The sequence below is a fragment of the Ranitomeya variabilis genome, chromosome 2 (genome assembly GCF_051348905.1).
Source record: "Ranitomeya variabilis isolate aRanVar5 chromosome 2, aRanVar5.hap1, whole genome shotgun sequence".
In the NCBI taxonomy this organism is placed as follows: Eukaryota; Metazoa; Chordata; class Amphibia; order Anura; family Dendrobatidae; genus Ranitomeya; species Ranitomeya variabilis.
This window is the reverse complement of record NC_135233.1, coordinates 846,310,922-846,336,520: the sequence shown is the minus strand read 5'-3', so window position 1 is coordinate 846,336,520 and position 25,599 is coordinate 846,310,922. Positions and strand designations below refer to the sequence as shown.

General features: G+C 46.2%; 1 protein-coding gene across 1 annotated transcript; it reads left to right on the top strand.

Moving 5' to 3' along the window:
• Positions 1–165: 165 nt before the first annotated feature.
• LOC143809970 (uncharacterized) lies at positions 166–24,532 on the top strand. Its single transcript, XM_077292915.1, has 4 exons — positions 166–557; positions 21,154–21,299; positions 21,376–21,516; positions 23,643–24,532. The coding sequence occupies exons 1-4, from the start codon at positions 507–509 to the stop codon at positions 24,031–24,033; spliced, it is 729 nt and encodes a 242-aa protein (XP_077149030.1). The 5' UTR covers positions 166–506; the 3' UTR covers positions 24,034–24,532.
• Positions 24,533–25,599: the final 1,067 nt, after the last annotated feature.

Below are 25,599 nucleotides of genomic sequence, written 5' to 3'. Positions count from 1 at the left end.
TCAGTATTTTCTGCTTTGCTGCGTTTTTTGGACATAGGGCATGTCACTTCTTTCAGCGTTTTTGCTGCGTTTTTGCAGCGTTTTTTCACCCATTGACTTGAATGGGTGATGGAAAAAACGCTGCAAAAACGCATGTAGCATTATTTGCTGCGTTTTTTGTGCAGAAAAATCATGGCCAGCAGGAAGTGATCTCACAGCCAAGAGCTTAGGGGTGCGGTTAGTGAAGTGTGAAGAGCCATTGTGAGCCATTGTGAGGTGTGAAGAGCCATTGTGAGATGTTCTGATTGTGATCTATTGTGAGGGAGTTCCTGGTAGTAAGGTGTGAAGAGCCATTGTGAGGTGTGAAGAGCCATTGTGAGGTGTCCTGATTGTGATCTATTGTGAGGGAGTTCCTGGTAGTGAGGTGTGAAGATCCATTGTGAGCCATTGTGAGGTGTGAAGAGCCATTGTGAGGTGTCCTGATTGTGATCTATTGTGAGGGAGTTTCTGGTAGTGAGGTGTTAGCCATGTCTTGGTATAGGAGGATGAGCATTAATGTTTCCCAACTAATCATGGAGGTAATATTTTTTTTTAATTTGTGATATCTATCTATCCGATTGTTTGCAATGGTACACTTTGCGATGCTCATGTGCTGTTATGTACATGTTCATGTGTTCTGCATGTGTATGTTTGTATCTTCCTTGTCATGAATGTTGGCTTCATTTCATCTTGCATTTGGTAATAACTTTTTCATTTATTTTTCCAAGGTGGAAGCAATGCCTGTAATTTGGGATGTAGCTTGCTCAAACTACAGTGACAGTCAAAAAAAGGCCGATGCATGGCATGTAATTCGCCGTAAATTGTTCCCCCGCTGGGATGAAGGCGATGCTAAGCTCCACTGGGGTCACTCAACTTTATTATCATGCACAAATAGACAAAAAAACGCACCAAAACCGCAGAAAAAACGCATCTGTAAGCAGCTGAAAATTGACATAAAATACGCAGCAAAAATACGCAGCAAAAATACGCAGCAAAAAAGTCCTGTGTGAACTTACCCTAACTGTGCAGAAAGCAGCAACAGGATTTTTGCTTTTAAAAAAGCAGTTGGTTTGCACAGCGGCGTACAAACAGCAATGCAGCTATCAGGGAGCCTTATAAGGCAGCCTAATAAGCTACAGAGCCGATGCACAAAAATCTAGCCTCCACTGTCCCTGCAAAACAAAGGTGGTGTTGGACAGTGGAAATCGCTACACCACAAGCGGTTTGGGGGTTAATCTTCCCTCCCTAACGATATCCCTGCTTCTGATGAAGCTGCAGCAACCTCTCTCTATGCTGAGATCGGCAGAAGTAAGATGGCGGTCGGCGTGCACGCCCCTTTATACCCCCTGTCACGCCACAGAAAGCAAGCCAATCACTGTCATGCCCTTCTCTAAGATGGTGGGGACCGAGACCTATGTCATCACGTTGCCCACACTCTGCTTCCTCCTTCATTGGCTGAGAAATGGCGCTGAAAGCGTCATTCGAAACGCGACTTTGGCGCGAAGATCACCAACCTCATGGACGATCCCACACTGGGATCGGGTCGGGTTTCATGAAACTCGACTTTGCCGAAAGTCGGCGATTTTTGAATTTGTCCGATCCGTTTCGCTCAACCCTACTTGTAAGTGCATCTCTGCCGCTGTGTTCCAAATATCTAATCTCTAATGGAAATAAAGAATCTTCTTCTAATTAATATCAGAGAGAACAAATGACAGCAATACACAACATAATCCCCAAGACCAATAATACCACATACAGGAAAGAAATACCGCGACATGATGACCAGACCACATATTACCACCACAGTGACCTTATAATACCACATACAAGGAACAAATACCAGCACACCATGACCAGACCACATATTACCACCACATAGTGACCGAATAATACTACATACAAGGGACAAATACCACCACACCATGACCAGACAACATATTACCACCACATAGTGACCGAATAATGACATATTACCAGCATATAGGGACCAAACAATGCCACATACAAAGAGAAATACTGCCACACCGTGACAAGAACCACAAATTACCACCACATAGTGACCAAATGCTACAATACAGATCATGAATACAAACCACAATACTAACAACACATATTACCACCAGTGACATTATACAGATGAGCTCTGTATATAGTGTCAGGGTACTGGTAATACAGTAATCACCGGTGACATTATACACAGAAGCTCTGTATGTACAGTGTCAGTGTACATGTAATACAGTGATCACCAGTGACATTATACACAGGAGCTCTGTATATAGTGTCAGTGTACAGGTAATACAGTGATCACCAGTGACATTATAAACAGTAGCTCTGTATATAGTGTTAGTTTACAGGTATTACAGTGATCATGAGTGACATTATACACAGGACCTCTGTATAAAGCATATAGTGTACAGGTAATTCAGTGATCACAGTGACATTATACACAGGAGCTTTGTATATAGTGTACAGGTAATACAGAGATCACCAGTGACATTATACACAGGAGCTCGGTATATACAGTAGAGTACAGATAATACAGTAATCACCAGAGTCATTATACACAGGAGCTTTGTATATAGTGTGTCCTGATTCTCAATGGCGAGAGAACATAGCCCAGCATATATGAGAACTAGCTCTTGGAAGATGGAAACTATACTGACCATGAACTAAACCTGCCGCACAACTAGAAGTGGCCGGGTAGCATGCCTACGTTTTTTTATCCCTAGATGCCCAGCGCCAGCCGGAGAACTACCTAATCCTAGCAGAGGAAAAGACAGTCCTGGCTCACCTCTAGAGAAATTTTCCCAAAAGGCAGACAGAGGCCCCCACATATATTGGCGGTGATTTTAGATGAAATGACAAACGTAGTAGGAAAATAGGTTTAGCAAAAATCGAGGTCCGCTTACTAGATAGCAAGAAGACAGAAAGGGCACTTTCATGGTCAGCAGAAAACCCTATCAAAACACCATCCAGAAATTACTTTAAGACTCTAGCATTAACTCATAACACCAGAGTGGCAATTTCCGCTCACAAGAGCTTTCCAGACACAGTAACGAAACAGCAGCTGTGAACAGGAACAAAATGCAAAAACACACAAGGACAAAAGTCCAACTTAGCTGGGAGTTGTCTAGTAGCAGGAACATGCACAGAAAGGCTTCTGATTACATTGTTGACCGGCATGAAACTGACAGAGGAGCAAGGTTATATAGCGACTCCCACATCCTGATAGGAGCAGGTGAACAGAGGGGATGATGCACACAAGTACAATTCCACAAGTGGCCACCGGGGGAGCCCAGAATCCAATTTCACAACAATAGTGTCAGTGTAGAGATAATACAGTGATCACAGTGACATTATACACAAGAGCTTTGTATGTAGTGTACAGGTAATACAGTGATCACCAGTGACATTGTACACAGGAGCTCTGTATATAGTGTACAGATAATACAGTGATCATCAGTGACATTATACACAGAAGTTCTGTATATAGTGTACAGGTAATACAGTGATCACCGGTGAAATTATACACAGGGAGCTCTGTACACAGTATATAGTGTATAGTCTGCGTGTACATGTAATACACTGACTCACCAGTGACGTCTGTAGTTGAAGTCCATTATCTTCACTTTTCTTCTTCAACAAGCACAGACTGCCATCACTTCTTCCAGCCAGGACTTGTCTCTGCAAAAAATAACACACAGTCATCAACAGCTGATCGCTTCCAGAGCACTTTCCCCACTTTTTCCCCAACTTCTACACTATGTCAGCTGAAGAAAAATGGAACATAGTGAGGCACTGCACACTAAAAGGACCTCCTGTTCCCTCCATGGAAATCAATTTATTAAAAAAGTAATTTTCACAGTAGTAATAATGCCCCTAATTGGATCCTAAAGAAATTATCTTCCCCACTTGTCACCATAAACTAATATAGCATGTTCCTCATTCTGGTCCCCAAACAGTAATTAAGTCCCTCTTTATTTAATAATCTCACCCAGCCTGGCACCCTTTATTTTATAATATGCCCCAGCCTGGCCCCCCATGTCCTTTGTCTAGCCTGGCCCCAATATCTGCAGCCTGGGCCCCAGCTATCCATACAGGACCCCATATGTCCCTTGTCCTGCTTCCCCATGTATCTATCCTGCCCCCCCATACATCCAACATGGTCCCTTGTCCTGGCTTACATATATCAATCATGGCCCCATGTGCTACTCCCCACCATATATACATCCTGGCCCCTTGTGCTGCTCCCCCCAAATATATTCATCCTGGTCCCTTGTGCTGCTCCCCCTATATAGCAATCATGGCTCCATGTGCTGCTCCCCCATATATACATCCTGGTCCCTTGTGCTGCTCCCCACCATATATCCACCCTGGTCCCTTGTGTTGCTCTCTCGCCCCCATATATCCACCCTGGTCCCCTGTATTGCTGTCTCTCCCCCCATATATCCATACTGGTCCCTTCTGTTGCTCTCCCCCCCATATATGCACCCTGGTCCCTTGTCTTGCTCTCTCCCCCCCATATATCCATACTGGTCCCTTGTGTTGCTCTCCTCCCCATATATCCATAATGGTCCCTTGTGTTGCTCTCCCCCCCACACACATATATCCACCCTGGTCCCTTGTGTTGCTCTCCCCCCATATATCCACCCTGATCCCCTGTGTTGTTCTCTCCCCCCATATATCCATACTGGGCCCTTGTGTTGCTCTCCCCCCCATTATATCCATACTGGTCCCTTGTGTTGCAATCTCTTCCCCCATATATCCACACTGGTCCCTTGTGTTGCTCTCTCCCCGTCATATATCCATACTGGTCCCTTGTGTTGCTCCCCCCCATTATAGCCATACTGGATCCTTGTGTTGCCCTCCCCCCATATATCCACCCTCGTCCCTTGTGTTGCTGTCTCTCCCCTCCCATATATTCACACTGGTCCCTTGTATTGCTCCCCCCCCCCCCTACAAATCCATCCTGGGCCCTTGTGTTGCTCTTTCCCTCCCATTTATCAATACTAGTCCCATGTGTTGCCCTCCCCCCCATATATCCATACTGGTCAATTTTGTTGCTCTCTCCCCACATATATCCAACCTGGTCCCTTGTGTTGATCTCTCTCCCCCTCATATATCCATACTGGTCCCTTGTGTTGCTGCCCCCATATATCCATACTGGTCCCTTGTCTTGCTCTCTTCCCCCCATATATCCACCCTGGTCCCATGTGTTTCTTTCTCTCCCCCATATATTCATACTGGTCCCTTGTGTTGCTCTCTCTCCCCCATATATCCACCCTGGTCCCTTGTGTTGCTCTCCCCCCTATATGCACCCTGGTCCATTGTGTTGCTCTCCCCCCATATATCCATGATGGTCCCTTCTGTTGCTCTCCCCCACACACACATATATCCACCCTGGTCCCTTGTGTTGCTCTCCTCCCCATATATCCACCCTGGTCCCTTGTGTTGCTCTCCCCCCATATATGCACCCTGGTCCCTTGTGTTGCTCTCCCCCCATATATCCATGATGGTCCCTTCTGTTGCTCTCCCCCACACACACGTATATCCACTCTGGTCCCTTGTGTTGCTCTGTCCTCTCCCATATATCCATACTGGTCCCTTGTGTTGCTCTCCTCCCCATATATCCATACTGGTCCCTTGTGTTGCACTCCTCCCCATATATCCATACTGGTCCCTTGTGTTGCTCCCCCCCATTATAGCCATACTGGTTCCTTGTGTTGCCCTCCCCCATATATCCACCCTGGTCCCTTGTGTTGCTGTCTCTCCCCTCCCATATATCCACACTGGTCCCTTGTATTGCTCTCCCCCTACAAATCCATCCTGGTCCCTTGTGTTGCTCTTTCCCTCCCATTTATCAATACTAGTCCCTTGTGTTGCCCTCCTCCCCATATATCCATACTGGTCAATTTTGTTGCTCTCTCCCCCCATATATCCAACCTGGTCCCTTGTGTTGATCTCTCTCCCCGTCATATATCCATACTGGTCCCTTGTGTTGCTCCCCCCCCATATATCCACCCTGGTCCCTTCTGTTGCTCTCCCCCACACACACATATATCCACCCTGGCCCCTTGTGTTGCTCTGTCCTCTCCCATATACCCATACTGGTCCCTTGTGTTTCTCTCCTCCCCATATATCCATACTGGTCCCTTGTGTTGGACTCCTCCCCATATATCCATACTGGTCCCTTGTGTTGCTCCCCCCCATTATAGCCATACTGGTTCCTTGTGTTGCCCTCCCCCATATATCCACCCTGGTCCCTTGTGTTACTCTCTCTCCCCTCCCATATATCCACACTGCTCCTTTGTGTTGCCCCCCCATATATCCATACTGATCTCGTGTTGCTCTCTCTCTCCCATATATCCACCCTGGTCCCTTGTGTTGCTCTCCCCCCATATATGCACCCTGGTCCCTTGTGTTGCTCTCCCCCCATATATCCATGATGGTCCCTTCTGTTGCTCTCCCCCACACACACGTATATCCACCCTGGTCCCTTGTGTTGCTCTGTCCTCTCCCATATATCCATACTGGTCCCTTGTGTTGCTCTCCTCCCCATATATCCATACTGGTCCCTTGTGTTGCACTCCTCCCCATATATCCATACTGGTCCCTTGTGTTGCTCCCCCCCATTATAGCCATACTGGTTCCTTGTGTTGCCCTCCCCCATATATCCACCCTGGTCCCTTGTGTTGCTGTCTCTCCCCTCCCATATATCCACACTGGTCCCTTGTATTGCTCTCCCCCTACAAATCCATCCTGGTCCCTTGTGTTGCTCTTTCCCTCCCATTTATCAATACTAGTCCCTTGTGTTGCCCTCCCCCCCATATATCCATACTGGTCAATTTTGTTGCTCTCTCCCCCCATATATCCAACCTGGTCCCTTGTGTTGATCTCTCTCCCCGTCATATATCCATACTGGTCCCTTGTGTTGCTGCCCCCATAGATCCATACTGGTCCCTTGTCTTGCTCTCTTCCTCCCATATATCCATCCTGGTCCCATGTGTTTCTTTCTCTCCCCCCCATATATTCATACTGGTCCCTTGTGTTGCTCTCTCTCCCCCATATATTCACCCTGGTCCCTTGTGTTGCTCTCCCCCATATATCCACCCTGGTCCCTTGTGTTGCTCTCCCTCCCCCCATATATCCATACTGGTCCCTTGTGTTGCTCTCCCCCCATATATGCACCCTGGTCCCTTGTGTTGATCTCTCTCCCCGTCATATATCTATACTGGTCCCTTGTGTTGCTGCCCCCATAGATCCATACTGGTCCCTTGTCTTGCTCTCTTCCCCCCATATATCCATCCTGGTCCCATGTGTTTCTTTCTCTCCCCCCCCATATATCCATACTGGTCCCTTGTGTTGCTCTCCCCCCCATATATGCACCCTGGTCCCTTGTGTTGATCTCTCTCCCTGTCATATATCCATACTGGTCCCTTGTGTTGCTGCCCCCATAGATCCATACTGGTCCCTTGTCTTGCTCTCTTCCCCCCATATATCCATCCTGGTCCCATGTGTTGCTCTCCCTCCCCCCATATATCCATACTGATCCCTTGTGTTGCTCTCCCCCCTATATATCCATAATGGTCCCTTGTGTTGCTCTCCCCCCCCAATATATCCATACTGGTCCCTTGTGTTGCTCTCCCCCATAATATCCATACTGGTCACTTGTGTTGCTCTCCCCCCATATATCCACCCTGGTCCCTTGTATTGCTCTCTCTCCCCTCCCATATATCCACACTGCTCCTTTGTGTTTCCCCCTCCCCCCCATATATCTATATTGGTCCCTTGTGTTTCTCTCCCCCCCCCACAAACATATATGCACCCTGGTCCCTTGTGTTACTCTCTCTCCCCTACCATATATCTACACTGGTCCTTTTGTGTTGCTCCCCCCCATATATCCATACAGGTCCCTTGTGTTGCTCTCCCTCCCACAAACATATATCCACCCTGGTCCCTTGTGTTGTTCTCTCTCCCCCTCCCATATATCCACACTGGTCCCTTGTGTTGCTCTCTCTCTCCCCATATATCCATACTGGTCCCTTGTGTCGCTCTCCTCCCCACACACATATATCCACCTTGGCCCCTTGTGTTGCTCTCCCCCCACACATATATCCACCCTGGTCCTTTGTGTTTCTTCCTCCCCCCCATATATCCATACTGGTCCCTTGTGTTGCTCTCCCCCCATATATCCATACTGGTCCCTTGTGTTGCTCTCACCCCCCATTATATTCATAATGGTCCCTTGTGTTGCCGTCCCCCCATATATCCACCCTGGTCCATTGTGTTGCTTTCTCTTCCCCCCATATATCCACCCTGGTCACTTGTGTTGCTCTTGTGATGCCCGCCAGGGCCGTGGGGTACTTGGTACCAGGTCCGGTACTTAAAGGGGATGTCTCACGGCGGTGGTGCTCTGGTCCGTGGCCCTGAGCACCCAAGTTAAAGGGAAAGGTCTTTAAAGGGATTATGTGAATACACCATGTTCCAAATTTATTATGCAAATGATATTTTTCTTGGATTTTCCTAAATGGTTGGTGCAAATGACAGTCAGTCTAATAAAAGTCATCATCCGTTAGAGTATACATCGAATTTTATTGAAGAAACCTCCCAATGATAACAGTATAATCTCCAAAATGAATAAAAACTCAAAATGCACTGTTCCAACTTATTAGGCACAATAGAATTTGATATGTTTTATAAAGAACTGAAAATGCTCATTTGTTGAATTTGCAGCATTGGGAGGTCCCATACACTGAACAAAAAAGCTATTTAACTCCAAAACATCCTAAAAGGCCAAGTTACATGTTAACATAGGAACCCTTCTTTGATATCACCTTCACAATTCTTGCATCCATTGAACTTGTGAGTTTTTGGAGAGTTTCTGCTTGTATTTCTTTGCATGAAGTCAGAATAGCCTCCCAAAGCTGCTGTTTTGATGTGAACTGCCTCCCACCCTCATAGATCTTTTGCTTGATGATACTCCAAAGGTTCTCTATAGGGTTGAGGTCAGGGAAAGATGGTGGCTACACCATGAGTTTATCTCCTTTAATGCCAATAGCAGCCAATCACTCAGAGGTATTTTTTCAGCATGAGATGGTGCATTGTCATGCATGAAGATTTTGCTCCTGAAGGCACGTTTCTGCTTTTTATACCATGGAAGAAAGTTGTCAGTCAGAAACTCTATATACTTTGCAGAGGTAATTTTCACACCTTCAAGAACCTTAAAGGGCCCTACCAGCTGTTTCCCCATGATTCCGACCCAAATGTGACTCCTCCACCTCCTTGCTGATGTTGCAGCCTTGTTGGGACATGGTGACCATCCACCAACCATCCACTACTCCATCCATCTGGACCATCCAGGGTTGCTCGACACTTATCAGTAAACAAGACTATTTGAAAATTAGTCATCATGAATTTCTGGGCCCACTGCAACCGTTGCTGCTTGTGAACACTGTTTAGAGGTGGCCGAATAGTAGGTTTATGAACCAAAGCAAGCCTTTGAAGGATCCTACACCTTGAGGTTCGAGGGACTCCAAAGGCACCAGCAGCTTCAATTATCTGTTTGCAGGTTTGTAATGGCTTTTTAGCAGCTATTCTCTTAATCCGATGAACTTGCCTGGCAGAAACCTTCCTCATTATGCCTTTATCAGCATGAACACGTCTGTGCTGAGATTCAGCCACAAATCTCTTAACAGTACGATGATCACGCTTAAGTTTTCGGGAAATATCTTATGTTTTCATCCCTTGACCAAGGCATTGCACTATTTGATGCTTTTCGGCAGCAGAGAGATCCTTTTTCTTTCCCATGTTACTTGAAAACTGTGGCCTGCTTCATAATGTGGAACATCATTTTTAAGTAGTTTTCCTTTAATTAGAATCACCTGGAAAACTAATTATCACGTGTTTAAGGTTGATTTCAGTGATCCATTGAGCCCTGAGACACAATACCATACATGAGTTTATTTAAAAAACAAAACAATTAAATCTTTATGACACTTAAATCCAATTTGCATAATAATTTGGAACACGGTGAAAAGTTTGTGTTCGTGACGCCACCTGTGGTTCACAGTCAGAGGTGACCGACGCTGCTTAAAGGGGTCTTCTGGGGTGATGTTGCGGCAGCAGAGATGGTATGGCTTCCCACAGGTGAAGCTGGCTCCCCAGGGCTCCCGGTATGTAGATAGAGATGGTGAATGATGTAGCAAGAAACGGAAGACACAGGTTTGCAGTCTCTCTACCTGGTTTACTGATGAATTAAGGCAACAACAGTCCAGGCTCCCGGGTTACAGGTACAGGAATGGTCCAGCCAGCTTGGAAGCGAGTTGGGAGTCCCCCTTACCAGGTTGGGTTAGGAGCCTTCCCTCTAGCACTGTGGTGTAGTCCCTTGCTGCTTAAAGGCTCTCACAAGGTCCCCACGTATTCTCTCTGTCCTCCAGGTTGGTAGGACACTACCCGTACGACAGGTAGCTTGAGCCTTTTTACAGGGTCTCTATCACGACCCGGGCTCTATGCGCTACTGTGTACTCAGGTGTAAGGGTGGACAGGTGACTTGTAATCCAGCTGTCCTGGCGGTTTCTGCTGTGAGACGTGGAGTCCCCCACAACCTCGGTCTTCCGGCTACTGGTGTCTGCGCTCAGTAGGAAGGGAGCCCAATCGCAGCTAACTCCCCAGTTCTTCACTCTCCTGCGCTCCACTTCCCCTACACGCTCACTACAATCTGTTCTTCTTTCTCTTCTCTCTTTCTAGGAGCTGCAGCACCTCTCGTGGCTGCACAGCCCCTTCAGTCTTCCTGACTTTCACTGTCTGACTGCTCTCTTCTTTGTCTCTCTGACAGCATACCAGGGCCTACTGGCTGCTTTATCACTTGTGTCTGGGTGGACTGATGGCATTTGGTAGTTGGCCTGGCCTGCTGCTTCTGCAGGGACTGAGATTGGTACACATTTTCTGCAGTCCAGAGCGTACCACCCTATGTCGCCGATATGGCGGGTATATGTCACTCTGTCACCGGGGTTCAGGTCCCTGTTCGGGTGTCCTTCCATTAATTGGGATTCCACATCCCTCTGGTTAACAAAGATTTCGTTGATCATTCCAGTGTCTTTTATGAAACCCCAGCCTCTTTGCTGATTGAAGACCACTACTTCTCCCTGCCGCAGTGGTCCTCTTTCTGCCCAAGGGATTTTACATGTTCGGGCCTTTCCTTCCAAGTTCCTTTCCTCAAAGGCTGCTTTCTGGGCCAGGGATTCCTCTCTTTCTCCTCCCACCGTCTGCAATGCTCCTGCCAGGTTATCATGGGGATCTCCCCTTGCAATACGATCATGTCCTTCCCCGCGGTTCCCTCTTCAAACACTACAGGTCCCGGAGAACTAACCTAGGGCACACTGGTTGGAATAAGTGGGGCTGCCATTTGACCCAAGCTGCTGTCTCCCCAGTCCCGGTGTAGCTGATGGCGTACTCCTCCAGGCCTTGGAGTCGGTGGGACTGGTAAAGGGCCCACCAGGGTGTCATCCGGCGTAGGGGTTGCTGCTGGACTGAAGGCCGGGGTACCCTCGGTGTATAGTGACATTTCACAGAGGAACCAAAAACCCTGGTCGGGGGTGTACAGTGGTGGGAGTGACTCGGGTCTAGCTGTCAGGCCTTCTGCCACCAAGGTCAGGGTCATGCCCCTTACCTCACCTTCCGGAGCTTCTTTTCTGCTCTGGGCCGGACAAGGCTGCTGACGGTCATCTGGCAAGGCTCCCGATGAAGGCCTCCTTCCACCCGGCCACAGCCTCCAGCTGCGTCTGCACGAGCTGCCGGGTAAGTTCTTCCACCTCTCTCCGCAGGGGATCCGGATTCAGCTTCGGTGACAGGTACGGTTCTTGCAGGTCCTGGCTGGGGGAGTCCTCCTGCTTTCCGGTACTTCCTCCTTGGTCTGATTTCCGGCGGGCTGCACATGTAATCCAGCTGTCCTGCCAGTTTCTGATGTGAGACGTGGAGTCTCCCACAACCTCGGTCTTCCAGCTAATGGTGTCTGCGCTCAGTAGGGAGGTAGCCCAATCGCAGCTAACTCCCCAGTTCTTCACTCTCCTGCGCTCCATTTCCCCTACACGCTCACTACAATCTGTTCTTCTTTTTCTTCTCTATCTCTTTCCAGGAGCTGCAGCACCTGTCGTGGCTGCACGGCCCCTTCAGTCTTCCTGACTTTCACTGTCTGACTGCTCTAATCTATGTCTCTCTGACAGTCCGACTGACTTCACTTTCCCTCCAGACCAGAATATATATCGGGGAGCCACCCACAAGCTGGATAATAATAATAATTTTTATTTATATAGCGCCAACTGTTGTGAATTGTGTTCTTGGGCTCCCTCCAACAATGAGTTAAACGGATCTCAGAAGAAGGGAAAGAAAGTGCTGAGCCATTTTTTTTTTCTGTACTCTGTTGTGTTTTTTTTTCCCTCTTTACCTCTGGGTGGTTCAGGAGTTTGGCGCTGACATGGACATTCAGGGACTTGCTTCTCGTGTGGATCAACTTGCTGCTAGAGTACAGGGTATTTCTGATTATATCGTTCAGACTCCAGCTTTGGAGCCTAGAATTCCAACTCCTGATCTGTTTTTTGGGGACAGGTCTAAATTTCTGAGCTTTAAAAATAACTGTAAACTGTTTTTTGCTCTGAAGCCCCGTTCCTCTGGTGATCCCATCCAGCAGGTTAAAATTGTCATATCTCTGTTGCGTGGCGACCCCCAAGATTGGGCATTTGCCCTGGAACCTGGGAATCCGGCGTTGTTTAATGTAGACGCCTTTTTTCAGGCGCTTGGGTTATTGTATGATGAACCTAACTCTGTAGAGCATGCTGAGAAAACCTTGTTGGCCCTGTGTCAGGGTCAGGAGGCAGCAGAGTCATATTGCCAGAAATTTAGAAAGTGGTCTGTGTTGACTAAATGGAATGAGGATGATTTGGCGGCAATTTTCAGAAAGGGTCTTTCTGAATCCGTTAAAGATATCATGGTGGGGTTCCCCACGCCTGCTGGTTTGAGTGATTCTATGTCTCTGGCCATTCAAATTGATCGGCGCTTGCGTGAGCGCAGAGTTGTGCACACTATGGCGTTGCCTTCCGAGCGGAGTCCTGAGCCTATGCAATGTGATAGGATTGTGTCTAGAGCTGAACGACAAGGATTCAGACGTCAGAATGGGTTGTGTTTTTACTGCGGCGATTCTGCTCATGTTATTTCTGATTGCCCTAAGCGTGTCAAGAGAATCGCTAGTTGTTACCATCAGTACTGTACAACCTAAATTTCTGTTATCTGTGACCCTGATCTGCTCATTATCGTCATTTTCTGTCATGGCATTTGTGGATTCAGGCGCCGCTTTAAATTTAATGGACTTAGAATTTGCCAGACGTTGTGGGTTTCCCTTACAGCCTTTGCAGAGTCCTATCCCTTTGAGGGGCATTGATGCTACACCATTGGCTAAAAATAAACCTCAGTTTTGGACACAGTTAACCATGTGCATGGCGCCAGCCCATCAGGAAGATTGTCGTTTTCTGGTGTTGCATAATCTGCATGATGTTATTGTGCTGGGGTTTCCATGGTTACAGGCGCATAATCCGGTGTTGGATTGGAAATCTATGTCTGTGACTAGTTGGGGTTGTCAGGGGGTTCATGATGACGTTTCTTTGATGTCAATTTCCTCCTCCCCCTCTTCTGAAGTTCCTGAGTTTTTGTCAGATTTCCAGGATGTTTTTGATAAGCCCAAGTCCAGTTCCCTTCCACCGCATAGGGACTGTGATTGTGCTATTGACTTGATTCCAGGCTGTAAGTTCCCTAAGGGTCGACTTTTCAACCTGTCTGGGCCAGAACATGCCGCCATGCGGAGTTATGTTAAGGAGTCTTTGGAGAAGGGGCATATTCGGCCATCTTCTTCTCCATTGGGAGCAGGTTTCTTTTTTGTTGCCAAGAAGGATGGCTCCTTGAGACCCTGTATTGATTATCGCCTCTTGAATAAGATCACGGTCAAATTCCAATACCCTTTGCCTTTGCTTTCTGATCTGTTTGCCAGGATTAAGGGGGCTAGTTGGTTTACTAAGATTGACCTTCGAAGGGCATATAATCTTGTTCGTATTAAGCAGGGCGATGAATGGAAAACTGCGTTCAATACGCCCGAGGGCCATTTTGAATATCTTGTGATGCCATTCGGACTCTCTAATGCTCCATCTGTGTTTCAGTCCTTCATGCATGATATATTTCGGAATTATCTTGATAAATTCATGATTGTATATTTGGATGATATTTTGATTTTTTCGGATGATTGGGAGTCTCATGTGAAACAAGTCAGGATGGTATTTCAGATCCTTCGTGATAATGCCTTGTTTGTGAAGGGGTCTAAGTGCCTCTTTGGAGTACAGAAGGTTTCTTTTTTGGGCTTCATTTTTTCTCCTTCATCTATAGAAATGGATCCGGTTAAGGTTCAGGCCATTCATGATTGGATCCAGCCCACATCCGTGAAGAGCCTTCAGAAAATTTTGGGCTTTGCTAATTTTTATCGCCGTTTCATTGCCAACTTCTCCAGTGTGGTTAAACCCCTGACCGATTTGACGAAGAAAGGCGCTGATGTGACGAATTGGTCCTCTGCGGCCGTTTCTGCCTTTCAGGAGCTTAAACGCCGATTTACTTCTGCCCCTGTGTTGTGTCAGCCGGATGTTTCTCTTCCTTTTCAGGTTGAGGTTGACGCTTCTGAGATTGGGGCAGGGGCCGTTTTGTCTCAGAGGAATTCTGATGGTTCCTTGATGAAACCGTGTGCCGTCTTCTCTCGAAAATTTTCGCCTGCGGAACGCAATTATGATGTCGGTAATCGTGAGTTGTTGGCTATGAAGTGGGCATTTGAGGAGTGGTGACATTGGCTTGAGGGGGCTAAACATCGTATTGTGGTCTTGACCGATCATAAGAATTTGATTTACCTCGAGTCTGCCAAACGGCTGAATCCTAGACAGGCCCGATGGTCCCTGTTTTTCTCCCGTTTTGATTTTGTTGTCTCGTATCTTCCGGGTTCTAAGAATTTTAAGGCTGATGCCCTCTCTAGGAGTTTTTTGCCTGATTCCCCTGGGGTCCTTGAGCCGGTCGGCATTCTGAAGGAGGGGGTGATTCTTTCCGCCATCTCCCCTGATTTACGACGGGTTCTTCAGGAATTTCAGGCTGATAAACCTGACCGCTGTCCAGTGGGGAAACTGTTTGTTCCTGATAGATGGACTAGCAAAGTGATTTCTGAGGTTCACTGTTCTGTGTTGGCTGGCCATCCTGGGATTTTTGGTACCAGAGATTTGGTTAGTAGGTCATTTTGGTGGCCTTCTTTGTCACGGGATGTGTGCTCCTTTGTGCAGTCCTGTGGGACTTGTGAGCGGGCCAAACCTTGCTGCTCACGCGCCAGTGGGTTGCTTTTGCCTTTGCCGGTCCCTGAGAGGCCTTGGACGCATATTTCTATGGATTTTCAGATCTTCCGGTTTCCCAGAGGATGTCGGTTATCTGGGTGGTTTGTGACCAGTTTTCTAAGATGGTTCATTTGGTACCTTTGCCTAAATTACCTTCCTCTTCTGAGTTGGTTCCGTTGTTTTTTCAGCATGTGGTTCGTTTGCATGGCATTCCGGAGAACATTGTGTCCGATAGAGGTTCCCAGTTTGTATGGCTGGGCATTGAATTGTCTTTTTCTTCCGCATTTCATCCTCAGACAAATGGCCAAACCGAGCGAACTAACCAGACTTTGGAAACTTATTTGAGATGCTTCGTGTCTGCTGATCAGGATGATTGGGTGGCTTTCTTGCCATTGGCCGAGTTTGCCCTTAATAATCGGGCTAGTTCTGCTACCTTGGTTTCACCTTTTTTTTGTAATTCTGGGTTTCATCCTCGTTTTTCTTCGGGGCAGGTTGAGCCTTCTGATTGTCCTGGGGTGGACTCTGTGGTTGACAGGTTGCAGCAAATTTGGGCTCATGTTGTGGACAATTTGGTTTTGTCTCAGGAGGAGGCTCAGCGTTTTGCTAACCGTCGGCGGCGTGTGGGTTCCCGGCTTCGGGTTGGGGATTTGGTCTGGTTGTCTTCCCGTCATGTTCCTATGAAGGTTTCTTCCCCTAAGTTCAAGCCTCGGTTTATTGGTCCTTATAGGATTTCTGAGATTATCAATCCAGTGTCTTTTCGTTTGGCCCTTCCAGCCTCTTTTTCCATCCACAATGTTTTTCATAGATCTTTGTTGCGGAAATATGTGGTACCCGTCGTTCCCTCTGTTGATCCTCCTGCCCCGGTGTTGATTGATGGGGAGTTGGAGTATGTTGTTGAGAAGATCTTGGATTCTCGTTTTTCTAGGCGGAGGCTTCAGTATCTTGTCAAGTGGAAGGGTTATGGCCAGGAGGATAATTCTTGGGTTGTTGCCTCTGATGTTCATGCTGATGATTTGGTTCGTGCCTTCCATTTGGCTCGTCCTGATCGGCCTGGGGGCTCTGGTGAGGGTTCGGTGACCCCTCCTCAAGGGGGGGGTACTGTTGTGAATTCTGTTCTTGGGCTCCCTCCGGTGGTTATAAGTGGTAGCGCTGCTGTCTGTCCTTCACAGCAGTTATCAGGTGTGTCCACTCTGGACTGGGCTATTTAGTCTGGCCTCACCCTTTAGTCAGTGCCAGTTGTCCATTGTATTCTGGAGGATTCACATCCCTTCATGGTTTCTCCTGCTTCCTGGTCTTTTCACCAAGATAAGTTCTGCTTGTTTTGCAGCCCACATGTTGTGGGCCTCATTGTTCAGTGCATTTCATGTTTTTTCTTGTCCAGCTGAATCTGTGTAAGGATTTATGCAGTCAAGCTGGAATCTCTGGAGAGGCAGATATACCCTCCATATCTTTAGTTAGATGTGGAGTTTTTTGTATTTTCTGTGGTGGATATTTCCTAGTATTTTAATACTGACCGCATAGTTCTCTGTCCTATCTTTCCTATTTAGCTAGATTGGCCTCCTTTGCTAAATCCTGTTTTCAGCCTGTGTATGTTTTTTTCCTCTCCTCTCACAGTCAATATTTGTGGGGGGCTGCCTATCCTTTGGGAATTTTCTCTGAGGCGAGATAGTTTTCCCTTTTCTATCTATAGGGTTAATTAGTCCTCCGGCTGTGTCGAGGTGTCTAGGATCAGTAGGTACATCCCACGGCTACTTCTAGTTGCGGTGTTAAGTTCAGGGTCTGCGGTCAGTACAGGTACCACCTTCTCCAGAGTACGTCCAATGCTACTCCTGGGCCACCAGATCATAACAGCCAACATATTCCGCAGCACTTTACAATTAAGCGGGGAATTACAATTAAGCTGGATCAGAGCTCCCCCTTCTGGCCTGGAGTATGAATATGTTGTATGCTTGTGATTACCTGATAAGAGATATCATTCCTCGCTTCAAAGCGTGACATCCCTCTCCCCATGAGGAAAGCAATGCCACTGTGACAACCAGGAACCTGGGGTGTCACACTCTCTCTCCCCCTCCCATATATCCATACTGGTCCCTTATGTTGCTCTCCCCCCACACACATATATCCACCCTGGTCCCTTGTGTTGCTCTCTCCCCCCATATATCCATACTGGTCCCTTGTGTTGCTCTGTCCCCCCCCTTATATCCATAATGGTCTCTTGTGTTGCTCTCCTCCACACACATATATCCGCCCTGGTCCCTTGTGTTGCTCTCCCCCCTATATATGGATACTGGTCCCCTGTGTTGCTCTCTCCCCCACCCCATATATCCATAATGGTCTTGTGCTGCTCCCCCCCATTATATCCATACTGTTCCCTTGTGTTGCCCTCCCCCCATATATCCACCCTGGTCCCTTGTGTTGCTCTCTCTCCCCTCCCATATATCCACACTGGTCCCTTGTGTTGCTCTGCCCCCCCATATATCCATCCTGGTCCCGTGTTGCTCTCTCCCCCCCATATATCAATACTGGTCCCTTGTGTTGCTCCCCCCATATATCCATACTGGTCCCGTGTGCTGCTTTCTCCCCCCATATATCAATACTGGTAACTTGTGTTGCTTTCCCCGCCCATATATCCAAACTGGTCCTTTATGTGGCTCTCTCTCTCCCCCATATATCCATACTGGTCCCTTGTGTTGCTCTCTCTCCCCCTATATATCCATACTGGTCCCTTGTGTTGCTCTCTCTCCCCCATATATCCATATTGGTACTTTGTGTTGCTCTCCCCCCAATATATGCACCCTGGTCCTCTTCCACTGCAGGTCCGACGCGCTCCTATTAATATTGCCGCCGACCTAGCAGAGGCCGACGGCTTACTTGTGTGCGCCCGTCGCTTGCGGCGCATGACACTGACATCATACGCCGGTGACGACAGGCGCACACTAGTCAGTGCGCGCGAGCCCCTCCACAGTCTATGTACCACAAGGAGAAAGCTACAGACTATAACAGAGATCACCGCAAAATACAAATAATTTTTATTGAGAACAAAACAGACCATAAAAACATTTAAAAAGTCATAAACATGACATATAGAAAACCCTGATGGCTCATAATAAAGCCATAAGCTCCCCCTCAAAAAGCCAAAATACACAAGTACAAGTGACTAAAGATTAAATACAAATATATTGAACCAAATATCAATCCATATCGTGCATATTATGCTGTCTAATGGATAGATTATTTTGCCACACCGAATACCAACTATGTAGAGTATGCATGTATGGATGAAATGCACAAATGTAATAACTGAGTCAAATGATAAATAGTTAACATACATATAAAGAGAAGTATAATGCCACTGAACCAAAAAATCCTGTTCTGCCGTAGAACTATTGACAGTGAGAACTCACCATATAAGGGAACCCATACTCACAATAAAACATAGGTAAGCAAATAGATCCATGACCCAAAACAGGTAAACAGGTAAAATACCCCAGTGTTACGAGTACTATATATTAGATGTAGATACGGCAAAACACCAATGGTGCTGAGTCAGCCCCTGACGAAGCCACCTTGCGGTGGCGACACGTGTCGGGCATCTCCACAGGCTCCCCCACTCTATGGCCGCACCATTAGTGTTTTGCCGGGTCTAGATCTAATGCACCACTGCACGATCAGCACTATCCTCACCTACTGTATCCTCACCCATCCCTTGTAGATTGTGAGCCTTCGCAGGCAGGGTCCTCTCTCCACCTGTACCAGTTGTGACTTGTATTGTTCAAGATTATTGCACTTGTTTTCATTATGTATACCCCTCCTCACATGTAAAGTGCCATGGAATAAATGGCGCTATAATAATAAATAATAATAATAATATTATTATTTTTATTATTATTATTATTATTATTATTATTATTATTATTAAAAGTCATCCCTTTTTGTTTTTATTTTGGCCCCATTTTTTTTTTAACATTTGTCCCCAAAATAAATTTTCATTGGTGGCCAGTGGTTACCTGTTGAAATAAATTATAATTACGTGTCCCCGCCGATCACCACCTAAAATAAAAAAAAACATATACTCACCTACATATCGAATTCCCCAAATCCCTCGTTCACCTTAAGAAAAAGGAAAATAACAAACCACAAAAGATACCTACTCTCCGTAGAATCCAAATTAAACGAGTGTCCCACGATGATATAGAGTTTAGAGCAGCCACATAACATGTGGCTGCTCTAAACCACTGGCGCCGATACAACGAACGGGGCCGTAAAGTGACCCTGTTCATTGTATAACGAGTTCACCCGAATGCAGCTCGCGCAGCTCGGGTGAACTCATGCGGTACTCACTGTGGCTGCGTGGACTCCCCGGCTGTCCTGAGGTGAACTCAGGAGCGTGGGAAATTTTCCCATGCTGTAAACCATCCTGCATTGGTTTACAGCGGGCTGGTCGCATTAGCACCGATCCTGTTGTAAGCCTGTTAACCCTTTCTTTGGATTAGCTGTGTAATAAATGTTGTCAAAAACTTGGTGTCATTATTTCATTAAAAAATGTTTTCCATTAACGTGTGTCTTTCTTTTAACCCTTTACTATTCTACGGTTAATAATGGATAGGTGTCTTATTGATGCCTCTCCATTATTAACCCGGCTTAATGTCACCTTCCAATAGCAAGGTGACATTAACCCATTATCACCCTATATGCCACTGCTACACGGCAGTGGGATGAGAGGCTAAGTGCCGGAAAAGGCGCATCTTATATATGCGCCTTTTCTGGGGTGGCTGGGGGAGATTTTTTTTAGCTAGGGAGGCAAAAAACAATGGTCCCTCTCTAGGCTATTAATATCTGCCCTCACTCACTGGCTTTCCCTCTCTGGCGGTGAAAATTGCGCGAGAGCCCACAACCTTTTTTTTTTCCACGATTATAGCCTTAAATTTAACACCTCCAAATTTCCAAATTTTTCCTAACACAAGCTAAAACATTTATTAAAGCCTTACCTAAAAAAATGGTTTTGAAATGACATGGTTTACTGTATGTAAACCATGTGTCATATCATGTCAGGTTCTGTAATGATTTTTGCGAAAGGGTTAGGGTTGGGGCTAGGTTTATGGCTTAGGGTTGAGGATAAGGGTTAGGGCTAGCGTTGGGACTAAGGCTAGGGTTGGGATTAGGGCTATGGTTGGGATTAGGGGTAGGGTTAGGGGTGTGTTGGGGTTAGGTTTGGAGTTAGAATTGGGGGTTTCCACTGTTCAGGCACATCGGGGGCTCTGCAAACGCGAGTTGCCGTCTGATCTCAATTCCAGCCAATTCTGCGTTGAAAAAGTGAAACGGTGCTCCTTCCCTTCCAAGCTGTGCCATGCAACCAAACCTATGTTTACTACCACATATGGGGTATTCGAGTACTCAGGACAATTGTGTCCGACTGTTATGTGTTTATCAGTTTCTCCGTTATGTGTCGAAAATATCATCACGATTCTTACCGTAGATTCTGTTGAAAGAGCTGTGTAGGGAGGGTTGTGTGTGTGTGTGTGCGCGCGCGCGCACATGTGTACATGGATTCATACATATCTACATCGGTTTTGCGTGTGTGTTTCAGTGTGGATATATACAGTATGTATATATGTGTGTAAATGTGTATGTGTATATATATATATATATATATATATATATATATATATTTTGATTTTTTTGAATCCACAATTAATTTGATAAAATTAATTGACTTGTATCTTAAACATTGCAGATCAAAAAACACCCGGAGGCCTGGGATCATGCTAGTGAAGAATATAAGGGCTCATATACAAAACGCGATGTCTGGCCGGTCATTGTGATGGAAATGTATCCCCACTGGCCTCAGCTACCTAAAGCGGGAAAAAAAATGATTTCTAAGTATTTATTAATTTGAATTTGTGTACTTTTTGGAAATATAGATTTTGGAAATCATTATTTTTTTGTTTCATTTCAGTGGACGACGTAAAGAAAAGGTGGAGATCTGTGACAGGCTGATGAAGTCACTGAGGACACAAAGCGGCAGCCCGCCAGCCAAGAGGAGGGTGCCGTACGCAGACCAGCTGCAGTTCATTTTGACAAGCAGGAATTTGCGGAGGTAAATTATATATATATATACAGTACAGACCAAAAGTTTGGACACACCTTCTCATTTAAAGATTTTTCTGTATTTTCATGACTATGAAAATTGTATATTCACACTGATGGCATCAAAACTATGAATTAACACATGTGGAATTATATACTTAACAAAAATGTGTGAAACAACTGAAATTATGTCTTATATTCTAGGTTCTTCAAAGTAGCCACTTTTTGCTTTGATGACTGCTTTGCACACTCTTGGCATTCTCTTGTGAGCTTCAAGAGGTAGTCACCGGGAATGGTCTTCCAACAATCTTGAAGGAGTTCCCAGAGATGCTTAGCACTTGTTGGCCCTTTTGACTTCACTCTGTGGTCCAGCTCACCCCAAACCATCTCGATTGGGTTCAGGTCTGGTGACTTTGGAGGCCAGGTCATCTGGCGTAGCACCCCATCAATTTCCTTCTTGGTCAAATAGCCCAGATGGAATAGCATGCCGCTGCAAGATGCTGTGGTAGCCATGCTGGTTCAGTATGCCTTCAATTTTGAATAAATCCCCAATAGTGTCACCAGCAAAGCACCCCCACACCATCACACCTCCTCCTCCATGCTTCACGGTGGAAACCAGGCATGTAGAGTCCATCCGTTCACCTTTTCTGCGTCACACAAAGACACGGTGGTTGGAACCAAAGATCTCAAATTTGGACTCATCAGACCAAAGCACAGATTTCCACTGGTCTAATGTACATTCCTTGTGTTCTTTAGCCCAAACAAGTCTCTTCTGCTTGTTGCCTGTCCTTAGCAGTGGTTTCCTAGCAGCTAGTTTACCATGAAGGCCTGCTGCACAAAGTCTCCTCTTAACAGTTGTTGTAGAAATATGTCTGCTGCTAGAACTCTGTGTGGCATTGACCTGGTCTCTAATCTGATCTGTTGTTAACCTGCGATTTCTGAGGCTGGTGACTCGGATAAACTTATCCTCAGAAGCAGAGGTGACTCTTGGTCTTCCTTTCCTGGGGCGGTCCTCAAGTGAGCCTGTTTCTTTGTAGCGCTTGATGGTTTTTGCCACTGCACTTGGGGACACTTTCAAAGTTTTCCCAATTTTTCGGCCTGACTGACCTTCATTTCTTAATGTAATGATGGCCACTCATTTTCTTTACTTAGCTGCTTTTTTCTTGCATAATACAAATTCTAACAGTCTATTCAGTAGGACTATAAGCTGTGTATCCACGAGACTTCTGCACAACACAACTGATGGTCCCAACACCATTTATAAGGCAAGAAATCCCACTTATTAAACCTGACAGGGCACACCTGTGAAGTGAGAAACCATTCCTGGTGACTACCTCTTGAAGCTCATCAAGAGTGTGCAAAGCAGTCATCAAATCAAAAGGTGGCTACTTTGAAGAACCTAGAATATAAGACATAATTTCAGTTGTTTCACACTTTTTTCTTAAGTGTATAATTCCACATGTGTTAATTCATAGTTTTGATGCCTTCAGTGTGAATTTACAATTTTCATAGTCATGAAAATACAGAAAAATCTTTAAATGAGGTGTGTCCAAACTTTTGGTCTGTACTATATATATATATATATATATATATATATATATATATATATATATATATATATATATATATATATATATATATATATATATATATAAAAAAGTGAGACATGCGGACGGCACCAGGCTGTATCGACACAAGCGTTTTTCTTTATCACCAAAGTTCATTGGTCTCAAATATTCAATAAAATGCAGGCATCAGAGGGGGTGCTCAACATGAAAATAGCAACAAATGTCCATAGAAATTGAAAAGAAATGTGGCACTCACCCCAAGGCACTGCTGAATTAGTATCCTTTATTCATCTTTAAAATGGAACAAACGTCATACGGAGAGGCGGCTGGGAACGGGGAACGTTCCCCGTTCCCAGCCGCCTCTCCGTATGACGTTTGTTCCATTTTAAAGATGAATAAAGGATACTAATTCAGCAGTGCCTTGGGGTGAGTGCCACATTTCTTTTCAATTTCTATATATATATATATATATATATATATATATATATATATATATATATATATATATATTTATCTCCAATGTTTCAAATAGTCTTTTATTAACATGGCTTTTTTGTTCCTTCTACAGAACTGAAGGCAATATAAGGGCCCAAAAACCAGAGGCCCATGAAGGCAACGGCCTGGAGCACAGTCTTGGAGAGGAGGTCGAGGACTTTCCATTGTGCTCCACACCATATCCTCCGGGGTCCAGGCCTTCATCCGCTATGTCATCCGCTATGTCTGAAGCTGGTACGGCATCCTCCTGTGCGGATGCCAGTTCGTCCTCTGCGGTGGAAGTGGCGTCGGTGTCTAGTGATGCTGCTCCTGCCTCTGGTGCTGTGTCAAGATCTGCTGGTGGCGTGTCAAGGCCCACTGGGATGGGGGCTGGTTCTGTCTGTCCCGTGACATTGAGAAGGGCGGCACCCAAGGGAAAAAAGATTAAGGCTTCGACTAGTGTGGTTGAAACACTCACTAGTTGAACCATCAATCTGATCGACAATTCTTCTCAGCAAGGTGAGCTGGACAAATTCGGATCATTGTTAGCTGGCCGCTTAAGGTCCATGCCACGGGATAGGCAGATCATCTACATGTCAGCAGCCAATGTTCTTTTAATGGCTGTTGGCATCCCATCCCCTATACCCCCGCCACCAGCCATAATAACGGGGATTATGAATTTATTTAAAGCCCAAAGTGTGCCTCCACCACCAGCAGCAGTTGCATCGCAGCGTTTTGGGCAGGCGGCAGCATACAGGCCCAACGCTGCTGAAGTCTACAATTATGGCCGCCCACCAGCACCTCCAACAACTGGCCATCATGCAATCTCCCCGAATAGTAGCATGTCCTCACAAGACCTGTTTCTGGGGTATGGGTACGAGCCGGAGTACCAGCAGTTTTGAGGATTTCTGTCACCAACAACCAGCCCGGCCATCCCAACACCCCCCCCCCCCCACTTCCCTGCCCTGTTGACAGGTGGTTATATCGTCCATTCTTGATGAACATGTTTGGACAATGTTTGTCCTAATTTTTTTACTATATAAGTCTAGTTAAGACTTTTGGTATATATGTTTCTTACATATCTAATGTTTTTTTTTTAAAAATTGTTATGGAAAACTGTGTCTGTGGTCATTTTTTTTTTAAATAAAAGGAGTATATGCTTAATTAGAGTTTGGGTACTGTGGGTAATGGGAACAGGAAAAGTGGAAGTCACAAAGAGTCAAAAACTCATGTGTCTGGCAGTATGGGGGCACTGTATCTGGCAGTATTATGGAGCAACTGTGGCAGCATTATGGGGGCAAGGTGTCTGGCAGTATGGGGGCACTGTATCTGGCAGTATTATGGGGCACTGTGGCAGTATTATGGGGCACTGTGGCAGTATTATGGGGCCACTGTGGCAGCATTATGGGGGCAATGTGTCTGGTGGTATGGGGGCACTGTATCTGGCAGTATTATGGGGCCACTGTGGCAGCATTATGGGGGCAATGTGTCTGGCAGTATGGGGGCACTGTATCTGGCAGTATTATGGGGCCACTGTGGCAGCATTGTGGGGGCAATGTGTCTGGCAGTATGGGGGCACTGTATCTGGCAGTATTATGGGGCAATGTGGCAGTATTATGGGGCACTGTGGCAGTATTATGGGGCCACTGTGGCAGCATTATGGGGGCAATGTGTCTGGTGGTATGGGGGCACTGTATCTGGCAGTATTATGGGGCCACTGTGGCAGCATTATGGGGGCAATGTGTCTGGCAGTATGGGGGCACTGTATCTGGCAGTATTATGGGGCCACTGTGGCAGCATTGTGGGGCAATGTGTCTGGCAGTATGGGGGCACTGTATCTGGCAGTATTATGGGGCACTGTGGCAATATTATGGGGCCACTGTGGCAGCATTGTGGGGGCAATGTGTCTGGCAGTATGGGGGCACTGTATCTGGCAGTATTATGGGGCCACTGTGGCATTATGGAGGGCAATGTGTTTGGCAGTATGGGGGCACTGTATCTGGCAGTATTATGGGGCACTGTGAAAGTATTATGTGGCCACTGTGGTAGCA